This window comes from Gadus morhua, chromosome 10 (assembly GCF_902167405.1).
Source record: "Gadus morhua chromosome 10, gadMor3.0, whole genome shotgun sequence".
NCBI classification, from domain to species: Eukaryota; Metazoa; Chordata; class Actinopteri; order Gadiformes; family Gadidae; genus Gadus; species Gadus morhua.
This window is the reverse complement of record NC_044057.1, coordinates 18,406,167-18,422,979: the sequence shown is the minus strand read 5'-3', so window position 1 is coordinate 18,422,979 and position 16,813 is coordinate 18,406,167. Positions and strand designations below refer to the sequence as shown.

The 16,813-nt window shown below is 45.2% G+C and overlaps 4 protein-coding genes across 4 annotated transcripts in view; 1 reads left to right on the top strand and 3 right to left on the bottom strand.

The window, feature by feature from the left end:
• Positions 1–11,970, bottom strand: part of LOC115551962 (probable alpha-ketoglutarate-dependent hypophosphite dioxygenase) — a 53,556-nt gene extending 41,586 nt beyond the window's left edge. Inside the window, exon 1 of the mRNA XM_030367603.1 lies at positions 11,795–11,970. The gene's annotated coding sequence lies outside the window, so the exon portion shown is untranslated. The remainder of the gene's footprint in view (positions 1–11,794) is intronic.
• LOC115551964 (glutamine amidotransferase-like class 1 domain-containing protein 3A, mitochondrial) lies at positions 27–3,837 on the top strand. The gene is made up of 5 exons (XM_030367608.1): positions 27–238; positions 1,819–1,931; positions 2,341–2,512; positions 2,717–2,918; positions 3,463–3,837. The coding sequence occupies exons 2-5, from the start codon at positions 1,824–1,826 to the stop codon at positions 3,653–3,655; spliced, it is 675 nt and encodes a 224-aa protein (XP_030223468.1). The 5' UTR covers positions 27–238; positions 1,819–1,823; the 3' UTR covers positions 3,656–3,837.
• On the bottom strand, positions 8,052–11,835 carry LOC115551966 (probable alpha-ketoglutarate-dependent hypophosphite dioxygenase). Its single transcript, XM_030367610.1, has 7 exons — positions 11,715–11,835; positions 10,716–10,872; positions 10,256–10,502; positions 10,059–10,162; positions 9,689–9,816; positions 8,500–8,604; positions 8,052–8,366 (listed from the first exon to the last, which is right to left on the bottom strand). The coding sequence occupies exons 1-7, from the start codon at positions 11,727–11,729 to the stop codon at positions 8,289–8,291; spliced, it is 834 nt and encodes a 277-aa protein (XP_030223470.1). The 5' UTR covers positions 11,730–11,835; the 3' UTR covers positions 8,052–8,288.
• Positions 11,971–13,898: 1,928 nt separating the features above from the next.
• si:ch211-153b23.7 (uncharacterized) overlaps positions 13,899–16,813 on the bottom strand; it is a 6,618-nt gene continuing 3,703 nt past the window's right edge. Inside the window, exons 3-7 of the mRNA XM_030368709.1 lie at positions 16,290–16,433; positions 15,770–15,922; positions 15,387–15,650; positions 15,004–15,129; positions 13,899–14,868 (exon numbers count right to left, since the gene is read on the bottom strand). Of these exons, the coding sequence (XP_030224569.1) occupies positions 14,623–14,868; positions 15,004–15,129; positions 15,387–15,650; positions 15,770–15,922; positions 16,290–16,433 (933 nt within the window). The 3' untranslated portion in view covers positions 13,899–14,622. The remainder of the gene's footprint in view (positions 14,869–15,003; positions 15,130–15,386; positions 15,651–15,769; positions 15,923–16,289; positions 16,434–16,813) is intronic.

Here is a 16,813-nt window from a genome sequence, read left to right as displayed (position 1 = left end):
TTTTTTTTAAACTATTGAGTACACCTCTTTGTTGGGTAGGCATACACAAAGCGATACTTGTTATTTAGAAGGGCACTTCCTCAATAACTAATGCTCTGATGAGTGGGAGGGAACATTCAAGAATGAGTCAGCAGCCTATAAAGCACTGAGCTTCATTGGTAAAGGCAGTATTCACCGGCGCTCTTCAACAGAACCTGCACGCAACTCATCTTCCAGCTGAACAAAGCAACCCTCCAAGGTCAGTGAACTTGACTTTAATATTAGAACGTCGCAAACAAGTTTTCTTACACGATATTGATTGAAAGTTTGAAAACCATGTAGATTAAATGGACCAATTATGTCTTTATTTTAGTAGCCTTGGTGTTTAAATCATTTTTGCGTTACGCTACACTTTAATTGTGTCAAAAACAAAGATCTGGGAGTCTGATTCGGGCTGCTTTCACGCCAACCGCCGAGGGGAGGCGGTTGTTGTGGTGCGGTCGCTGGAAATTATGAGAAAAAATAGGCTTTCATGCCTTTATTTCCTTGATGCCTCTCACCTACTATCTATGGGGTCAGAAGAGTCTCATTAATAATGAATGCACAGAGAAGGATTCACAAATGTTTTTTGTAATTTATACATAAATTAGTCTCTTCTAACTTATACATTTCAATGCACACACAAATGGATATCGGTATGTATAAATGTAAAGGAAAAAAAGTTTTCTGATTCACATTTCTGATCCACACACAAATGTGCCTTGTTTTAAATAAATGTAATATAAAACCACAAATATATTAATTAAAAAAATATTAGCATTTTTCATCAAAAACGTATTTGAATGTTGTTACATCTGTATACAAACTGTTAAACTTGAATTAACAAGACGCTTTTCATTTGTGAACTTGTTTGCCTTTGTGTGTGAACTGAACTGTATTTATCTGTGGATTTTTGAGATTCTCCTGACGTCGCTAGATGTAAAAACCCAGTCACTGTAGTCATGTGATTGGCTGAAAACGAGGGAGGCATCCGATTGGCTACAGAGAGTTCCTCGTTGAAACAAATGCATGTCAGGAGAGTAAATACAGACCAGTTCACACACAAATGCAAACAAGTTCACAAATGAAAAGCGTCTGATGAATTCAAGTTTAACAGTTAAAACTAAGCAAAGTCATGCTAATAGACTCAGCTTTCCCCGTGTTGACACATTCGGCGGCGGCAACAGCAACACCGCCGCGCGGAACCCTCCGGCAGCGGTGAGGTTATCAGGGCGGTTGCAATGCAGCGGTGCGCAAGGAGCAACTAGATACGTAACTAGATACAGTTGCCAAGAACGGTCTCTGTGACGCGTATAGAGGTTTGTTACCTGGCAGCGGTTACCTGGTGGATTCATTGCTTCGCACCTGTGAATCTTTAATGTGAACATGCCAGGCGGTCAACAGATAAGATGCCATGTCATGCTTACACAGACTCGGAATCAACATTGCTCAAGAAAATAATTCAAAAATAATTGAATTACTATAACTGTTTATTATGTACATTTGCCGATATGAATCTTAAAATGATATGATAGACAAAAACGTATACAAAACAACATTTTACAAAAATATAATAATAAGTTAAAGAGGGAGTATATAATCAATCAGATAGTTAGTAATTACATTTGGTATCATGTCATATTGAGATGAATGTATTATCGTTATTTCTATATATATATTTAATTACATAATAATTAATAAAACAAAATAAACTGTTTGTTCTTCATATACAGTGGATCTGTGTGTGTGCACCCAGATATATTCAGTTCAATGTGTGTTGAACGAAGGTTTGACTTACAGGAAACATGGCAAAGCGTGTCGCAGTGCTGCTTTCTGGCTGTGGCGTGTACGATGGCACAGAGATCCACGAGGCTTCAGCCACACTGGTGCACCTGAGTCGTGCTGGAGCCAAGGTATGGGGGAAAGTTAAAGGTCATTAGATGGACACATAGCCTCACTGCAGGGACTGGCACGACCGTGACAGTGGTTATTCGTTAAACGATGGGGGGGGGGGGGGGGTTCTGGGTTCTAAAGGTACTTGGTCAGAACCAAGAGGCCCACCGTCTACCTGTAGGCATTCAACAAGATCCCTTTGCTACTTGTGGTCGTTGAAAAATGGCTGCTGGGTGACTAAATAGCAAAGGTTAATAGTAAAACTAAGAAATTTATGTTGCAAATAAAATGGGAGAGTCCCGTATCTATCATTGCCTGTATTCTGGTGCCTGAGTCTCCATCTGACAGTAAATACACAGCGTCCTCCACTACTTTGGTAACACCATGGTTTGGGCATTTGTAAATGATCCTCCCTCCTCACCTCACCAGGTGAAGATGTTCGCTCCCAACACGGAGCAGATGCACGTGGTGAACCACTGTGAGGGGAAGCCCATGGAGGGGAAGCGCAATGTGCTGCAGGAGAGCGCACGTATCGCCAGGGGCGACGTGACCGACCTGACCAAGCTGGACGTGAAAGACTTCGACGCCCTCATCATTCCAGGTGCGATTGGCTCCCAATTCAGACACTACAATGGATCATTCCTAGCTGAACGTTACAGTCGTCGGTTCCGTTAGGCCTATTGAGGCATTATTTATTTATGGTTTTACTTTGTATTTCTTAATGTGTTTAGTTATGTGCAATCATTCATTTCTGATTTTTTTGTTTGTGTGTTAATTTCCACCGATTACCCCTTCCCTTCTTCAGGGGGCTTCGGAGTGGCTAAGAACCTGAGCGACTGGGCGGTGAAGGGGAAGGACTACACCGTCCAGCCCCAGGTGGAGAAGGTCATCAAGGCCTTCAGGCAGGCGGGCAAGCCCCTTGCCATGTGCTGCATCTCCCCAGTGCTGGCCGCCAAGGCTCTGCCTGGCTGCGAGATCACCGTGGGCCAAGACAAAGAGTGTGAAAAGTATGTTTCCTTGTGTTTCACCCGCAGACATGTATGCTATTGCCAATCAATGTTCAGATCAAACCATAGGGCTTCTCGTGGAGAACGGCACTAAAGGGGAGAAATGATGCACCTTGCTGAGGTAAAGGTGTCCTGCGTTATTGTTTAACAGTACACCTAATCATGGGTGTAGTTATTTATAAATGTTTGTATGTATATAAGTATGTATTTATGGATGTATGTATGTATGTGTTTGATCAAAAACGTTCCATGGGTGTGCACCTCTGCCTTTTAGTATTTCGATGTCGTGCCACAAACCAATATTTAAAACAATCAAATAGAATTCGACAACATGTTTTCTTGGCAACACGAAAACCAAATGCTCAAGGTACCAATAAGGTAACAAATGGAAGTAATGAATATATCTAATAATTGTTGGTAGCTGTGGTATAGACCAAATAAACCACTCAGGGGGTCTACTGTTGTAATGAACTTCTACTAATTTCTAGAACATTTTTCAATAATGAACTACTTTGTAATTGAAATGTTGGTTTCCTTTGCACAGGTGGCCCTACGCCCAGACGGCGGGCGTGATGAAGGACATGGGCTGCACGCACGTGAACAAGAACGTTGGAGAGGCCCACGTGGACGTGAAGAACAAGCTGGTCACCACCAGCGCCTTCATGTGCAACGCTGCCTTCCACGAGGTGTTTGATGGCATCGGCGTCATGGTCTCAGAGCTGCTGAAACTGGCCTAGGAAAAGGGCTTTGTGCTTTTGGAATTTTACTCTTTGTTGTTTGAGTGCTGCTAAATGCCCTAAATGTATATGTAAATTGACATTGTTAGGTTTTTACATTGTATGATTTGAACTCAAATTAATCTTTCTGCACCATCCTCAGATGACATTTCGTTTCATCTGTTGATTCAACCAATATGTAATAAACTTTTTGAAATAAGGTGCCGTACTCCACGTGTCTTATTGATTTATGGCAATGTGTCCTTTCACAGATTAAAAATTTGACTCGAAACTATAAAGCCAAGGCTGCCTAAAAGGTCAGTTGTGACCTCTCCAGTTAAGTGAGAAAAGTCTACCAGAAAAGTCGGTGTGCTGTGCTTAAAACAAATATAATTAGTGGACCACTGATTCTAACTTACTTTAAACACTACATCATTTTATGAAAAAGCTTTACTGAAACTTAGCTTGTTTAAAAATATATATATTATGAATCTTGCCAATAGTTAAGTAAACTATAACAGAAATCTGCAGAATAAGATATTCAAAATTTCAGTGGTACAAATGTGGAGTCACAATGTAACATTTAATCGTTGAAAGCTACAGTAAACATTATTGACCTACATTGTTGACAATATTGATAATGTGTCCCGCCACCATAGAGTAAAGGTCCGCCCACGCTCCCATGAGCGGCATTTAGAAAGGATTCTGATTATTAAAATGATACTTTTATACCTTTTGTTTTGAGTCTAATAAATTATCTCTGCCATTCATTTTCTGAGAAACGACTGTTGAGTTTAATTAGAAGGTACATTAATCTCGCGTCGAGCGTCTGAACCAAGCAAGGGAATACTGTACTGAGGCAGTGAAATACACACTGAATATGGGACATAATTAGAGGTTTAGAAGGCTGTTGTTAAATGATTCATAAAGTAGGTCATAAGCTTTGTCAGGGTTGAAGCAGGTGGGTTGAGAGTGATGACTGAACATAATATTTTGGACCGCTTCAAGTTGTTTATATTGTTGAACTGTAATTAACTGCAACATCATAGCTTTGGCTGTAGAGTTTTGGTAAATGGAAGTGCCCTATATATGGCAGGTTGATCAAGTGGTGAAGGTGATGTCAAGTTGTAATGGCTAATCACACTCACACCTGGTGGTATAATACTGCCGTCTTCAAAAAGCTCAGAGTTTCAAGGAGTTTCGGAAGTTGGGTCCTTAAGCTCGGAGGAAAGTGCTTTGAACACTGTTGGGTCTGAGATTTCGCTATGACTTTCGTGCGGAAGTAAAGCTACCCGAGTACTCCTTGTTCACGTCACAACAATGGCTGCCCATTACGCTGTTATTACAGTGATAGACTAAACTTGCAGCTGAACTTGCAGCAAGCACTAAGAGGCGAACTTAGCACCCATTCTAACATTTGCATTACGATACATTATAGCCTATAGCTGTTCAGCACCCAGGCTCTGGAACTCCCTCCCCCCACACATAAAACAGTCAGACACCATTTCAACCTTCAAGTCACAACTCAAAACTCACCTGTTCAAACTCGCACACAACGTCTAACTGATCACTGTTTTTTTTTTTTGTCTTGTTTTTGATTTATTTATTTCTTATTGCTTATGTTTATTTATTTTTTTATTTTTTCCACAATGTCTTGCTTTTTAAAAAATGTATGATGACTATATGCTCTGTAAGGTGACCTTGGGTGTCTTGAAAGGCGCCTCTAAATTAAATGTATTATTGTAGCGGTATCGTATTCACTGTGTATGTTGTATGGTGCGGGCCCCTTTAAGGGAAGGGGGCGTGGCACCCACCTGGTGTTACAACGCAGGTCTTAAGGAACGCACCTCTGGCTGTGCGGGTTCTGTGTTTTGGGAAATAAATCCTTCTCGTGTTTTTCACCGGCAATCAAGTCTCCGTCTCCATTTCATTGCGATCTCCTACATTGGTGACCCTGACGTGATTTGAACACGCAACCTTCTGATCAACCGTCTGGCAGCCGCTGGCATTCTTCAGCCGGCAGCTCCGCCCCTGCGAACGGAAATATAGCACCTTCGATCGAGAGCTCCTCGGCCTTTACCTCGCCATTAGGCATTTCCGTTTCCTGTTGGAGGCTCGGCCATTCTCCGTTTTCGTGGACCACAAGCCGTTGACGTTCGAGATGGCGAAGGTTTCGGAGCCGTGGTCTGCCCGTCAGCAGCGACAGCTGGCCTACATCTCCGAGTTTACCACGGACATCCGCCATGTGGCGGGTAAGGACAATCACGTGGCTGATTGCCTCTCCCGGGCCATCGCAGGAGCTGTCCACCTGGGAATCGACTACACCAGCATGGCAGGTGATCAGGCCTCCGACCCGGAGGTCCAGGCTCTGAGGACAGCTGTCACGGGACTCAGGTTGGAGGACATCAAGTACGACAACGTCGGTGCCACGCTCCTGTGTGACGTCTCCACTGGACAGCCAAGGCCGGTCGTGCCCGGCAGTTGGAGGCGTCAGGTTTTCGATGCCGTGCACGGCCTTGCCCATCCTGGGCGGAGGACATCACAGCAGCTGGTGGCCGGGAAGTTTGTCTGGCATGGCCTTAAGAAGGACATTCGGGACTGGGCTCGGGCCTGCGTGGTTTGCCAGCGAGCCAAGGTGCATCGGCATGTGACTGCTCCGCTGGCGCATTTTTCAGTGCCGGAGCTGCGGTTCGACCACGTGCATGTGAACCTGGTGGGGCCCCTGCCGCCCTCTCAAGGGTTCAGCTACCTCCTAACGATGGTGGACAGGAGCACCCGCTGGCCGGAGGCTGTCCCGCTGGCATCCACTACGACCTCTGACGTGGCCCGGGCGTTCATAGGCACCTGGGTCGCCCGGTTTGGCCCCCCTTCTGATGTCTCCTCTGACAGGGGACCTCAGTTCACTTCCGAGCTGTGGAATGCGGTCGCCGGGGGCCTGGGTGTGCGGCTCCATCGAACAACCGCTTATCACCTCCAGGCTAATGGGTTGTGTGAGCGGTTTCATCGCTCCTTGAAAGCTGCACTCCGGGCCAGCCTTACGGATGACGGTTGGGTCGATAGGCTCCCCTGGGTCATGTTGGGCCTCCGGACTGCCCCTAAGGAGGACCTGCGGGCTTCGTCGGCCGAGCTGGTTTACGGACAGCCACTACGGGTTCCTGGGGATTTCATCCCCACCGCCACAGCTCCCTGGTCGGCAGCCCAGGAGCGGACCTCGCTCCAGGACAGGGTCCGGGGTTTCACGCCGGTGCCCACCTCGCAGCACGGCCTCCCGAAGGCTTGTGTGCCGCCCAGCCTGCGGACGGCGGGGTATGTGTTCATCCGCCATGATGCCCATCGGGGTCCTTTCCGTCCTCCCTACGACGGTCCGTTTCGCGTCCTGGAGGCCGGTGACAAGGCCTTCTTGGTAGACATCGGGGGCAGGCCTGACTACATTTCGGTCGATCGCCTCAAGCCAGCCCACCTGGATCTGGACCAGCCCGTGGGGTTGGCTCTGCCCCCGCGGCGGGGTCGTCCTCCGGTTTCCAAGCCACACCGCCTCATGACTCCTGCACTGCCTGCTGTGGCCCCCGCACCGGTTCCGCTGAGTCGTTTCGGCGGGTGCTCAGGGCTCCTTCCCGTTGGCCTTGACTGTTCGGGAGTGTGAATTCTGGGGGGGCGTCTGTAGCGGTATCGTATTCACTGTGTGTGTTGTATGGTGCGTGCCCCCTTTAAGGGAAGGGGGCGTGGCACCCACCTGGTGTTACAACGCAGGTCTTAAGGAACGCACCTCTGGCTGTGCGGGTTCTGTGTTTTGGGAAATAAATCCTTCTCGTGTTTTTCACCGGCAATCAAGTCTCCGTCTCCATTTCATTGCGATCTCCTACATTATTTTATTATTATTATTATAATTATAAACGTCCCCTGATCAATTCTCTCTCATGTTCAACAATCGCAAGTAATAATAATAACTGATTCATCTGATTCAGCAAAGAAGCGCAAAGAGGCCCCCTGTGGGCATCCATACTTTTTTCCTGAACACTCTTATTTCTGAAGAAGGAAGGTTTATGTAAAGACATTGGAGCTTCCGAGTGTTTTGAAAGCGGCATATGTCACCTTTAAGCCCACACATGGCTTACAAAAGCGTGTGTGCGATTTACAAAAGCGCAGTGCACTTTATAATTTTTTTGTCTCATGTCACCTCGCCTGCTCCAAAATGTGTGTCAAGGTGTTGTCAAACAGGTGTGTGATCAAACATAACAAGGTTATGATTATCCCAGCTGAAAGGTTTGGATTTGTTGGTTTGGACCCCAACCTGTTAATTGATGACATGGATATGAAGAAGAATTATTGTAAACTTTCATCTATGGATGAAAGTGGAAAATAACAGTACAGTTTATTCCCGCTCAGGGCTCATATGGAAACAATGCACACTGCAGGCCTGGGTATGACTTTCTTTTTATTTGACACTAATATAAATACAGATACAGTAGATAAATAAATGTAGATGAACAAATCACATAGGTTAAGATAAATCAAATCATTGTTCACAGGGAATGCGCTTCAGAGCAAATACAATATAAGGTGGTCGTTTCATAGACCTAAACGTCATACCATAACAGTGTATGACTTTTTAATGTGTGTAAATATTCAGTTACAGGTAGAAAAGCAAAAGGTTTCAGCTGGAGAAATGATTGAACTGGTCTGTTCCACTGGCCAACACCACTGCATTGAACTTCCTGGGTCGGTCAAGGTCCTATCAGAGGCGGAGTCACAGACAGAGTCAGCCACTCACAATGATGGACACAAAGACGAGCAGACGGCATTACCCATGTGCATGACCATGACCTCATCATTGACATCACAGTGGAACGGCTCACTGTACTCACATGGATGGGGTAGGCAAAGGGTGGGACGTAACGGATCACCAGACCACAGCGCCTCCTCTGGGACATGTTGGGGTCACTGGCGTGAACCAGGAATCCATCATGGATCTACAAAAGTCGCCAAAGAACCGTGAATATATAATACAGGCCGAAAGTCATTTCTTTAATTGTGAGACTGCACCAATTACAAACGAGAGGCCGGATGGGCCATATTTTATTGTTTATCTCTCACACATACACATGTGAAATGCTCTCAGTTACACAGAAAATTCTTTAAAGGAGACATATCATGGGGTTTTCACAACAAGTAAACATTGACCAATGAGCTGTCAGACTGAACCACAGCATGGAGGAGAAGGGATTGTTTCGCCGTTGGCGGACTCCTGGAGCTCTATATCTATATAATATAATATAATATAATAATAATAATAATCATAATACTATATATAATATTATTATAAATAGTCCAGCTGCTCCAGCGGGCGTCCTCCGGAAGCTGAAAAGTCCAGCCGGGGTAGCTCGGCGGCAGTCCGGCAGCTCAGCTCCGGGAGTACAATTCCTTTCTCCTCCATGTCTCCTCCTCCGGACTGCCGCCAAAGCTTCAGCGGCAGTCCGGCAGCTCTGGCGGTACCGCCAGCAGAGAAAGGGATCGTGCTCCTGGAGCTGAGCTGCCGCCGAGTTCCCCCCGCCGGAGCTGCTTGTCCGCCGGTCCATAAAATCTTAGCTATGCTCTGACTACTAAGTAATCTTTGTAGTATTTGTGAGAATCATTATAGGAACAGACTTTCGCGAGTATATATGAGCAATTCCCCTGTGTTTATGAGAGAGAGGTAAAGTTAGCTTTGGTAGCCCTGCCCATTCTGCCGGCGATTTAAATTTGCCTTGCAGAAGGTTCTGGAGAAGAGCAATTCATTTCTTTCTGCTTCCGATACATTTTAATGGGAGCCAATCACCGAGCGGGCTTCTCCCACCCCTGGTGCGCTATTGGCTGGTTTAACACAAGGACGACAGGGAGACAGTTGAACTAGGCCCGATGATCACGCCTCTTGAGCTGACGAAAATGACCGCAGCTTCCCCAGACCAACGTCACCGTGCGACCTACCATTGAGCTTGGTCTGGCAATAGCCAGGCTAGGGTAAAGTATGAAATACAGCCAAGGCCTCTCATGCAACAACAAACTCTCATCACTTACAGACATCTGTCCGGCCAACAGGGGACAGAGGACAGCCTTCCCGCTGTCCACCAGGTGCTCAGGGATCTCCTGGTTGACCGACAGCATGTTGCCATGGCGCTTAGCTAGCTCATGTGGTAGCATGCTGGTATGAACATTATTTTGTATGAAAAAGAAAGAATGAAAATAATAAATGAAAGATTGATGCAATGACAGAATGAAAGAACGAAGGCACGAGAAAGAAAGATAGAAGAAGAATGAAGGAACGAGAAGAAAATAAAGTTCTGATGTGCCAATGGGGCTTATAGATCTAGCACACATTAGAACCAAGGCAGAACAAGGCCAATAAACACAGCGAGTGATAGAAGAGTGTCAGAAGAGACCAAACAAAAAGCTGTGTTACCTGGTATAACCTTCAGCGCTCCGTTATCCTCCAGCGAGTCATCCAGGGCCAGCCACACAGAGAGCACCGGTCCTCCATCGATGCCCCAATACCTGTACACACAAACACACCCAAAACCCAGTTACCCAACCACCATCCCACCAAGTCTTGTGGAAGCCAGACCCCATCCTGGATGCATAGTGTACCTCATGTCCTGATGCCAGGCCACAAAGGGGAGCTGGTCTTCTGGGACGGTCCCATTGGCCTGATCCGTCGTGGCAGCACCAGCGCCGGATGTCGGGTATTTACAGATGAAGCGGGAGTCAAGCAGTAGGACATCGGGGCCCACGACGGACTTGATGGCCTCCAGCAGCCGGGGGTTCTTGGCCAGAGCCATCACCCATTGGTACTGGAGGTGGACATTGTGCAGGCTGTACTGGGTGTACTCCTTACCTGCAGGGTAAGGAAGGCGTTGAGTTGCGTCAGTGCTAGTTATAAATAACCTGAGTTAGTAGCGGTTAAACTCTGGTTATCGGTTCTGTGGAGTTTGTAAGGCAATGTAAGAATTGGCTGCACACACACAGACGCACACACACACGCGCGCGCACGCACGCACACGCACACACACACTCCTACATCAGTCCTTCTTGTGGTAAGCCTACTCACCAAACTCCTCCTCCAGGGCAGAGAATGCCTGCCTGGCGTCCGACAGCTCCGCAGGGCTCAACACAGGCAGCCCTGAGACGTAACCCTGCTGGTTGTAGGTGTCCTGTAGCTTTTGTGCACTCATCTCTACTTCTGCTGTTCTTGCTCCTGTATTCAACTAGAAACAGCGACCCCTTTGTTAGCATTCACTGCTAAATAGAATCTGTTACTTGCTAATTGAATCTGTTTTGTACGCAGACCGGGAGGACGTGCCATGGGAGTCTTTTTCTTATAAAGAGCGCATGCGTTTTCTTTTTGGGACGGGGCAATTAAAACAAACGCTTTAAGGGAAAGCCGGCAAATTGCAAATGATCAAGCATGTTGTGAGACTATAGACACAATATCGAAAGTCATTTGAACCTGTATTGTAGGGTATAGGGCTAGGGCATGGTTGGGTACTTAGGCCTATATATTCCCCCTATTGTGTCGAACGTTTGACCACATAATTTCTACGTAAAGAGGAGTTCTGCATGCTGCCCGACCGTCCCCAGGGAAGATCATCATTACTGCACGTACGGGACTCTATACCGGTGATCACGGCTTAGGTTCCCCGTATCAGATAGCTGAATATCTGTTGATTGTACAATAGCCTATCTTTCTAACATAAAATAAATATAAAATTGAGTTGTGATATTTTATAATACATTATACGAATACTAGGCTACATATGCCCACATAGACATAGCCTACATTGGCATATGCGGCCCAGACCACCTCCGAATGTGGTCTTAGCGGTCTGATCCTAATACATCCCCAATGCGGTCTTCTTCACACTAGCTGTTCACTTGTGATCGGATCACCCAAGACGCGTACTAATGTCAAGTGTGAACAGATAACTTGAGAGGGGGAAAAAATATTAAATGAAAATAAAATCTTTTTGTCATATATTATTATTGTTGTTATTATTATTAGCAGCATTAGTAGCCTACACCTATTATTACCAATTATTGAATGACTTACCTCTTTCAGAATCATTACTTACTACCAAAACCAAAGGAGGTTAAACATCCAATGGTAGGCTATGGCACACAGCACCCTACCTGTGTGTTTCTCTCCGTGTTCCTTTTGGCTTTCTCTCTCAGAGGTGTCAGGGGGTTTGATCCTGGCAGAGGTTGGGGTAAGTCATTAATGTGCAAGTCACAAGCAAGTCTAAAGTCATAACCTTCAAGTCTCAAGCAAGTCCCAAGTCACTGTGGTGAGAATCAGGCAAGTCACAAGTCAAGTCATTGCTCAAGTCAAGCAAGTCACAAGTCAAGTCATACAAAAATCTGATGATCTAACTTCCACATTTAAAAATCGGTAAAGAGAGTGGTTCATTTTACTACAACATTAACAATAACAATGTCTTAACAATAACAATAACTCAAACTATTCAAAACCATCATGTGCATAGTTTGAAAATGTTTTTTATGATCATTACCTCCAACCTATGAACAGAATCAAATAGAACCTCTAGGTAGCTGTATACGACAACAGATCAAGTCAATCACTCAATCTCCCTACATGTTGTAGAATATTATTTGCAACACATGGCATCAGACATGAAAAAAAAAGAATATTTCAAAAGTAATATCACATACACATACTGTAGGAAGGGGAAATAGTAATACACAAGCCTGAAAGCTGGTAGCAATCTTGCTGCCTCGCAACATACATCGACTTACAATGCATTGCATTTGCAAAAAAAATAATTTGAAAGTACTTTGTCACTGAGTTCTGAATGATGCGGTCACATTATCACCCCACCATGGCTGAACACACGTTCAACAGGTGCACTTGATGCAGGGACTGCTATAACTCGTACCTCCACCTTGAACAAAAAGACACTTAAAACCACTGAGTTAGAAGTAGCCTACTGACATGAAAATTAAACAAGTTAATCATCTGTGGAACGGGCAGGGCTCGAAAAACTCCAGCCAATGATTTTCAGAAACACATTAAGTACGTCAATCAAACGGTCGTACTGCACTCCCCCTCCCCCCGCGCGTGACCTCTTCGTGCACGTACTCAAAGCTCGTGACTCAGAGCAAGCTTCTGTTTGTTGTTATCCTGCGGTAGCTATTGTAGCTAGTTTACTAGCTAATCCACATTTGGACCTAGCGCTAGAATACAACCCTAAACTCCAACCTAGCTAGCCTGCCCTGGCCCACTCTCGCGCATCTGTGTTCGCGCTCTTGTGTGATTGCGCGTCCATGTACTTGGAATGGGTGGAGTCAGAGTCAGCGTTGAAGTAGAGTGGGTAGGACCATTTGAGTTGCGTCTTTTCAAAATCTGCTGGCGTATCGCAAATCACATATCCAACCTATAATATAACTTTAGAAAAGTCCTTTCGAGTCATCTGTCTCAAGTCTAAGTCAAGTCTCAAGTCATGAAGACCAAGTCAAAGTCAAGTCGAGTCTTTTATCAGTGTTACTCAAGCAAGTCTCAAGTCCTCAAATTTGCGACTCGAGTCTGACTCGAGTCAAGTTCCCCCATGTCTGGATCCTGGGCCTGATTGATGGTCTCCTATATATGGTTAAGATGGGTGGGTGGTCACTGGATACTCCATGTCGGAAATGCAATGATTTTGCTTCGGCATCCCGTTCCGATAAACGTCACGACAGTAGGCTATGCGTCAGGTGTCGCAGCTGCGTGTGCAGCCTTTCCTTATTGCCTTCTCTGGAACCTCACCCTGTGCCCGGAAAATCTTTGGGAGTCAATTGACAAGTTGCGGAAGCTGTACTATTTTTTTCAGCCTAAAAGTGTGTATTCATTGTGGGACTTTACAGGGAAATAGAACAACTAAACAAGATCATTATCAAAGACAGGCAGGTAAGTTCCCATCTTTCCGCACAAAGCATTCCTTCCTGGCCGACAGAACCGCATGGAACCTTAGTTTCAGTCAAACAGGCCTGCTGATGAATCCGTGGCTGAAGGCTCTCTTTATGTGGGTGCTATGCAGGTGCCAAGGGATAAAATTAAACGTGTAGGCCTGATATTAGACAGAATGAAGGATCAAATATGAAGAGTGCGTGTGTTAAGGGTGTGGATGGATTTGGGAATTATTGTTTTGGGGGAAAATCCCCGATATCAGGTGCACTGGCAATGCACCAGTTGCTATTCACATGAAGAAATAAGTAGGCTATTCAGGGACGCATCTCTCAGTATGATTGTTTATGAGCATTTTATTGAAATGTCATCATCCGGACCTCATCAACATATCACATTGACTCGGTCGAGGCGTCTATGTATGAGAATGAGTTATTGTTAGAAAGACACGCACACACGCACACGCACGCACACACACACACACACACACACACACACACACACACACACACACACACACACACACACACACACACACACACACACACACACACACACACACACACACACATTCCTACATAAGACACACACGGCATAACATAAATATGATGGCATAATTTATATGAATTGTCAAAAAATATATAGGTATTATTATTTAAACAAATTAAAAAAAAAAAGAATAATTCGCTTTACATGATTGTAACAATGTAAGAGTTGAATTAATGTCTAAAGATAATATCATTCTAGAATCTGAATAATCGGAGCTCGTCAGGGCCCCGGTTATAGGATCCAGTCCTCCAATTGGATGGCTGAATGTCTTGGGGGAGACGGCACAGAGCCTGGGGCGGATCTAAAAGTATATTTATAAAGGGACTAGTCCAGGGGCTGTTGAAACCATTTGAAACCATTAAAGACACTTTACGACTATTTTCCAGTATTCGCTTTTAATAGCCCATTCATGATTGGTCTTCACAAATGTGAGCGAACGAAATATAATCGCCCCTTTCAGACACATTTGAGATCGATATTATTTTAGATCAGTAATTTTGGTAATTTAGGATCAGTAATCTAAATTCTCATTCGAGAGAGTACCGATGTAACATTGATTGGGACAATGCGGATGGTTTTGTCCTTGAGCTCTCTCTCCACTGTGCGTTCCTTTGTCGCCACCTGGAGGTTTTTGCTCGTTATTGCAGCGATGAACAAGTACGGCATCCTTGGTGGGGGAATTCTTTTTCCCAAGCAGACGTTGCAGTACCTGCTTGTCTGACCGCTCTTTTCTGAAGTCATCCTCATAGACCTTAAGCTGCCGCGTGCATGACAAATATGTTGGGGTTAATTGAGAAAATGAGGCACAAATAAAACGTTAAATGTAGAGAAAGACATATGGCCAACAGAACTGATAAAATTATGTTATAATATTCTCTATCAAAGAACGAACCTGCTCTTGCAACAGCGCCACCTGTTGACGCATTTCCTCTCGTTTCCTCCTCAACCTCCGGTTTTCTTGCAATGTGTTTTTGTGGTCCTTGTGTTCTGTCTGAAACTCTGCTTCATAGATCTGCGTCTGGTGACACAATATTAAATTGATTTAATATTTGCCATGTTTCTCATTCTACCGTCATCACGTTCCCATTTCCGGTGATTCATTAATTATCACCACTGGGTGGCGCCAATTGACCACCAAAACAACGCGAGTAGCCCTAAACTCCCACAGCCCAAAAATCTTCCCCTGGCAACAGCGGCGATGACAACAGCACCTTCCTATCACAATATAGAGAATAAAGCAAAACATTTAGGATTCGGGAACCGGCAACAACCCACCTGACATCTCAGGGCCTGAAGCTGCTCCTTCAGATCCTGGTCTCCGTCTGGTCGGTACTGCGTCCCCATGTCAGGCGGTCCTGCCTCCGGGTGATTGAACGGGGAGAAGCAAGAGGCATAGGAGGAGGAGGAGGAGGAGGGGTGGAAGCCGCCTTGAGGTCGGGACCCTGAGCCGTAGCTGGCGGATTGGGGGGCGGGGGTAGCTCGGATATCAGAGGAGGGGGACACAGTGGGCTCTGGGATGTGGACGAAATCACGGAGACCCTGTGGGACGGACACGGAAAGAAACCAAGGGGGGGATTTGAAAGGTGATGAAGGTCATGGGTAAACTTAATCACACACACACACACGCACTGATGGAGCTCAGCAGAGAGAATAAGCACCTGTTGGTCGGCGGTGCGGTCTGTGCGGGTTGTGTGGGCGGTATTGGCGTGCTTCTGGGCCCTTCTGCCCTCCAGCTGGCGGATGTAGTCCTGCAGGTCCTGGTTCTTCTTCAGCTCCTGTAAGAGGCTCTGCTCGTAGTAGTCCCTCGTACTCTGCAAATCGCAATGAATCCACGTTAAACACGGGACAATGTATCACGCACATGCTGCCGTATGCTCAGCGTGAGGCTGTGATTTACATACAAACTATGTTCACTGAAAGGCTTAATTAATTCCTGTTAAACATGGGACAATATATATACATCTTGCATGACAATTATACGTTAAATTGTAAGATTTGATCGATTATGATTTAATGTTTTAAATATGTCTTGCTTTATTAGACCCTTTTATCCAGTGTGTTTGACTGGGAATTTTAGAGAGATGGCAGGAACAGGTAGGGGTTATGAATGTTGCTCAACAACTGCGCACAACGGGTTTCAAACCCAGAACTCTGCCTAGAGTGTATGTGCGTCTTAACCTGTTGGTTCTCCACTCTGAGCAGCAGTCGTTTATTCAGCTGTTTAGCAGCAGCGGTCTCCTGAACCAGAGACTCCAGCCTCTGCTGCAGATCCGCGGTGGCGTGGCGATAGACCCTGTCCCACTCTTCGTTCAGCTTCATCAGCTGAAACGTACACCATCGTTTTTATCATAATTATCATCATCATCAGCAGCAGCAGCAGCAGCACGGACCTCAAATTCACTAACGTCTGATCTGTGGTGTTGTGTAAAAATAAAAGGGTAGGTTACGCAAATCTTCCACTGCATAATGTTGTTTAAGATGAAAAAAGTACAAAAATTCGAATACATTATAAAGAAAAATGTCACCGTCGTGTTATAATAAAATCAATAATATTCTCCATAATGTAATAATATTAGAATTATTATAATATATTATATAATATATCATTGAAAATAGTACTATAATTATTACACTGAAAATGACATTTTATTGTTGTTACTTCTCTGCTTCAATGGAGCATATAACCTTGAAGATAAACATGT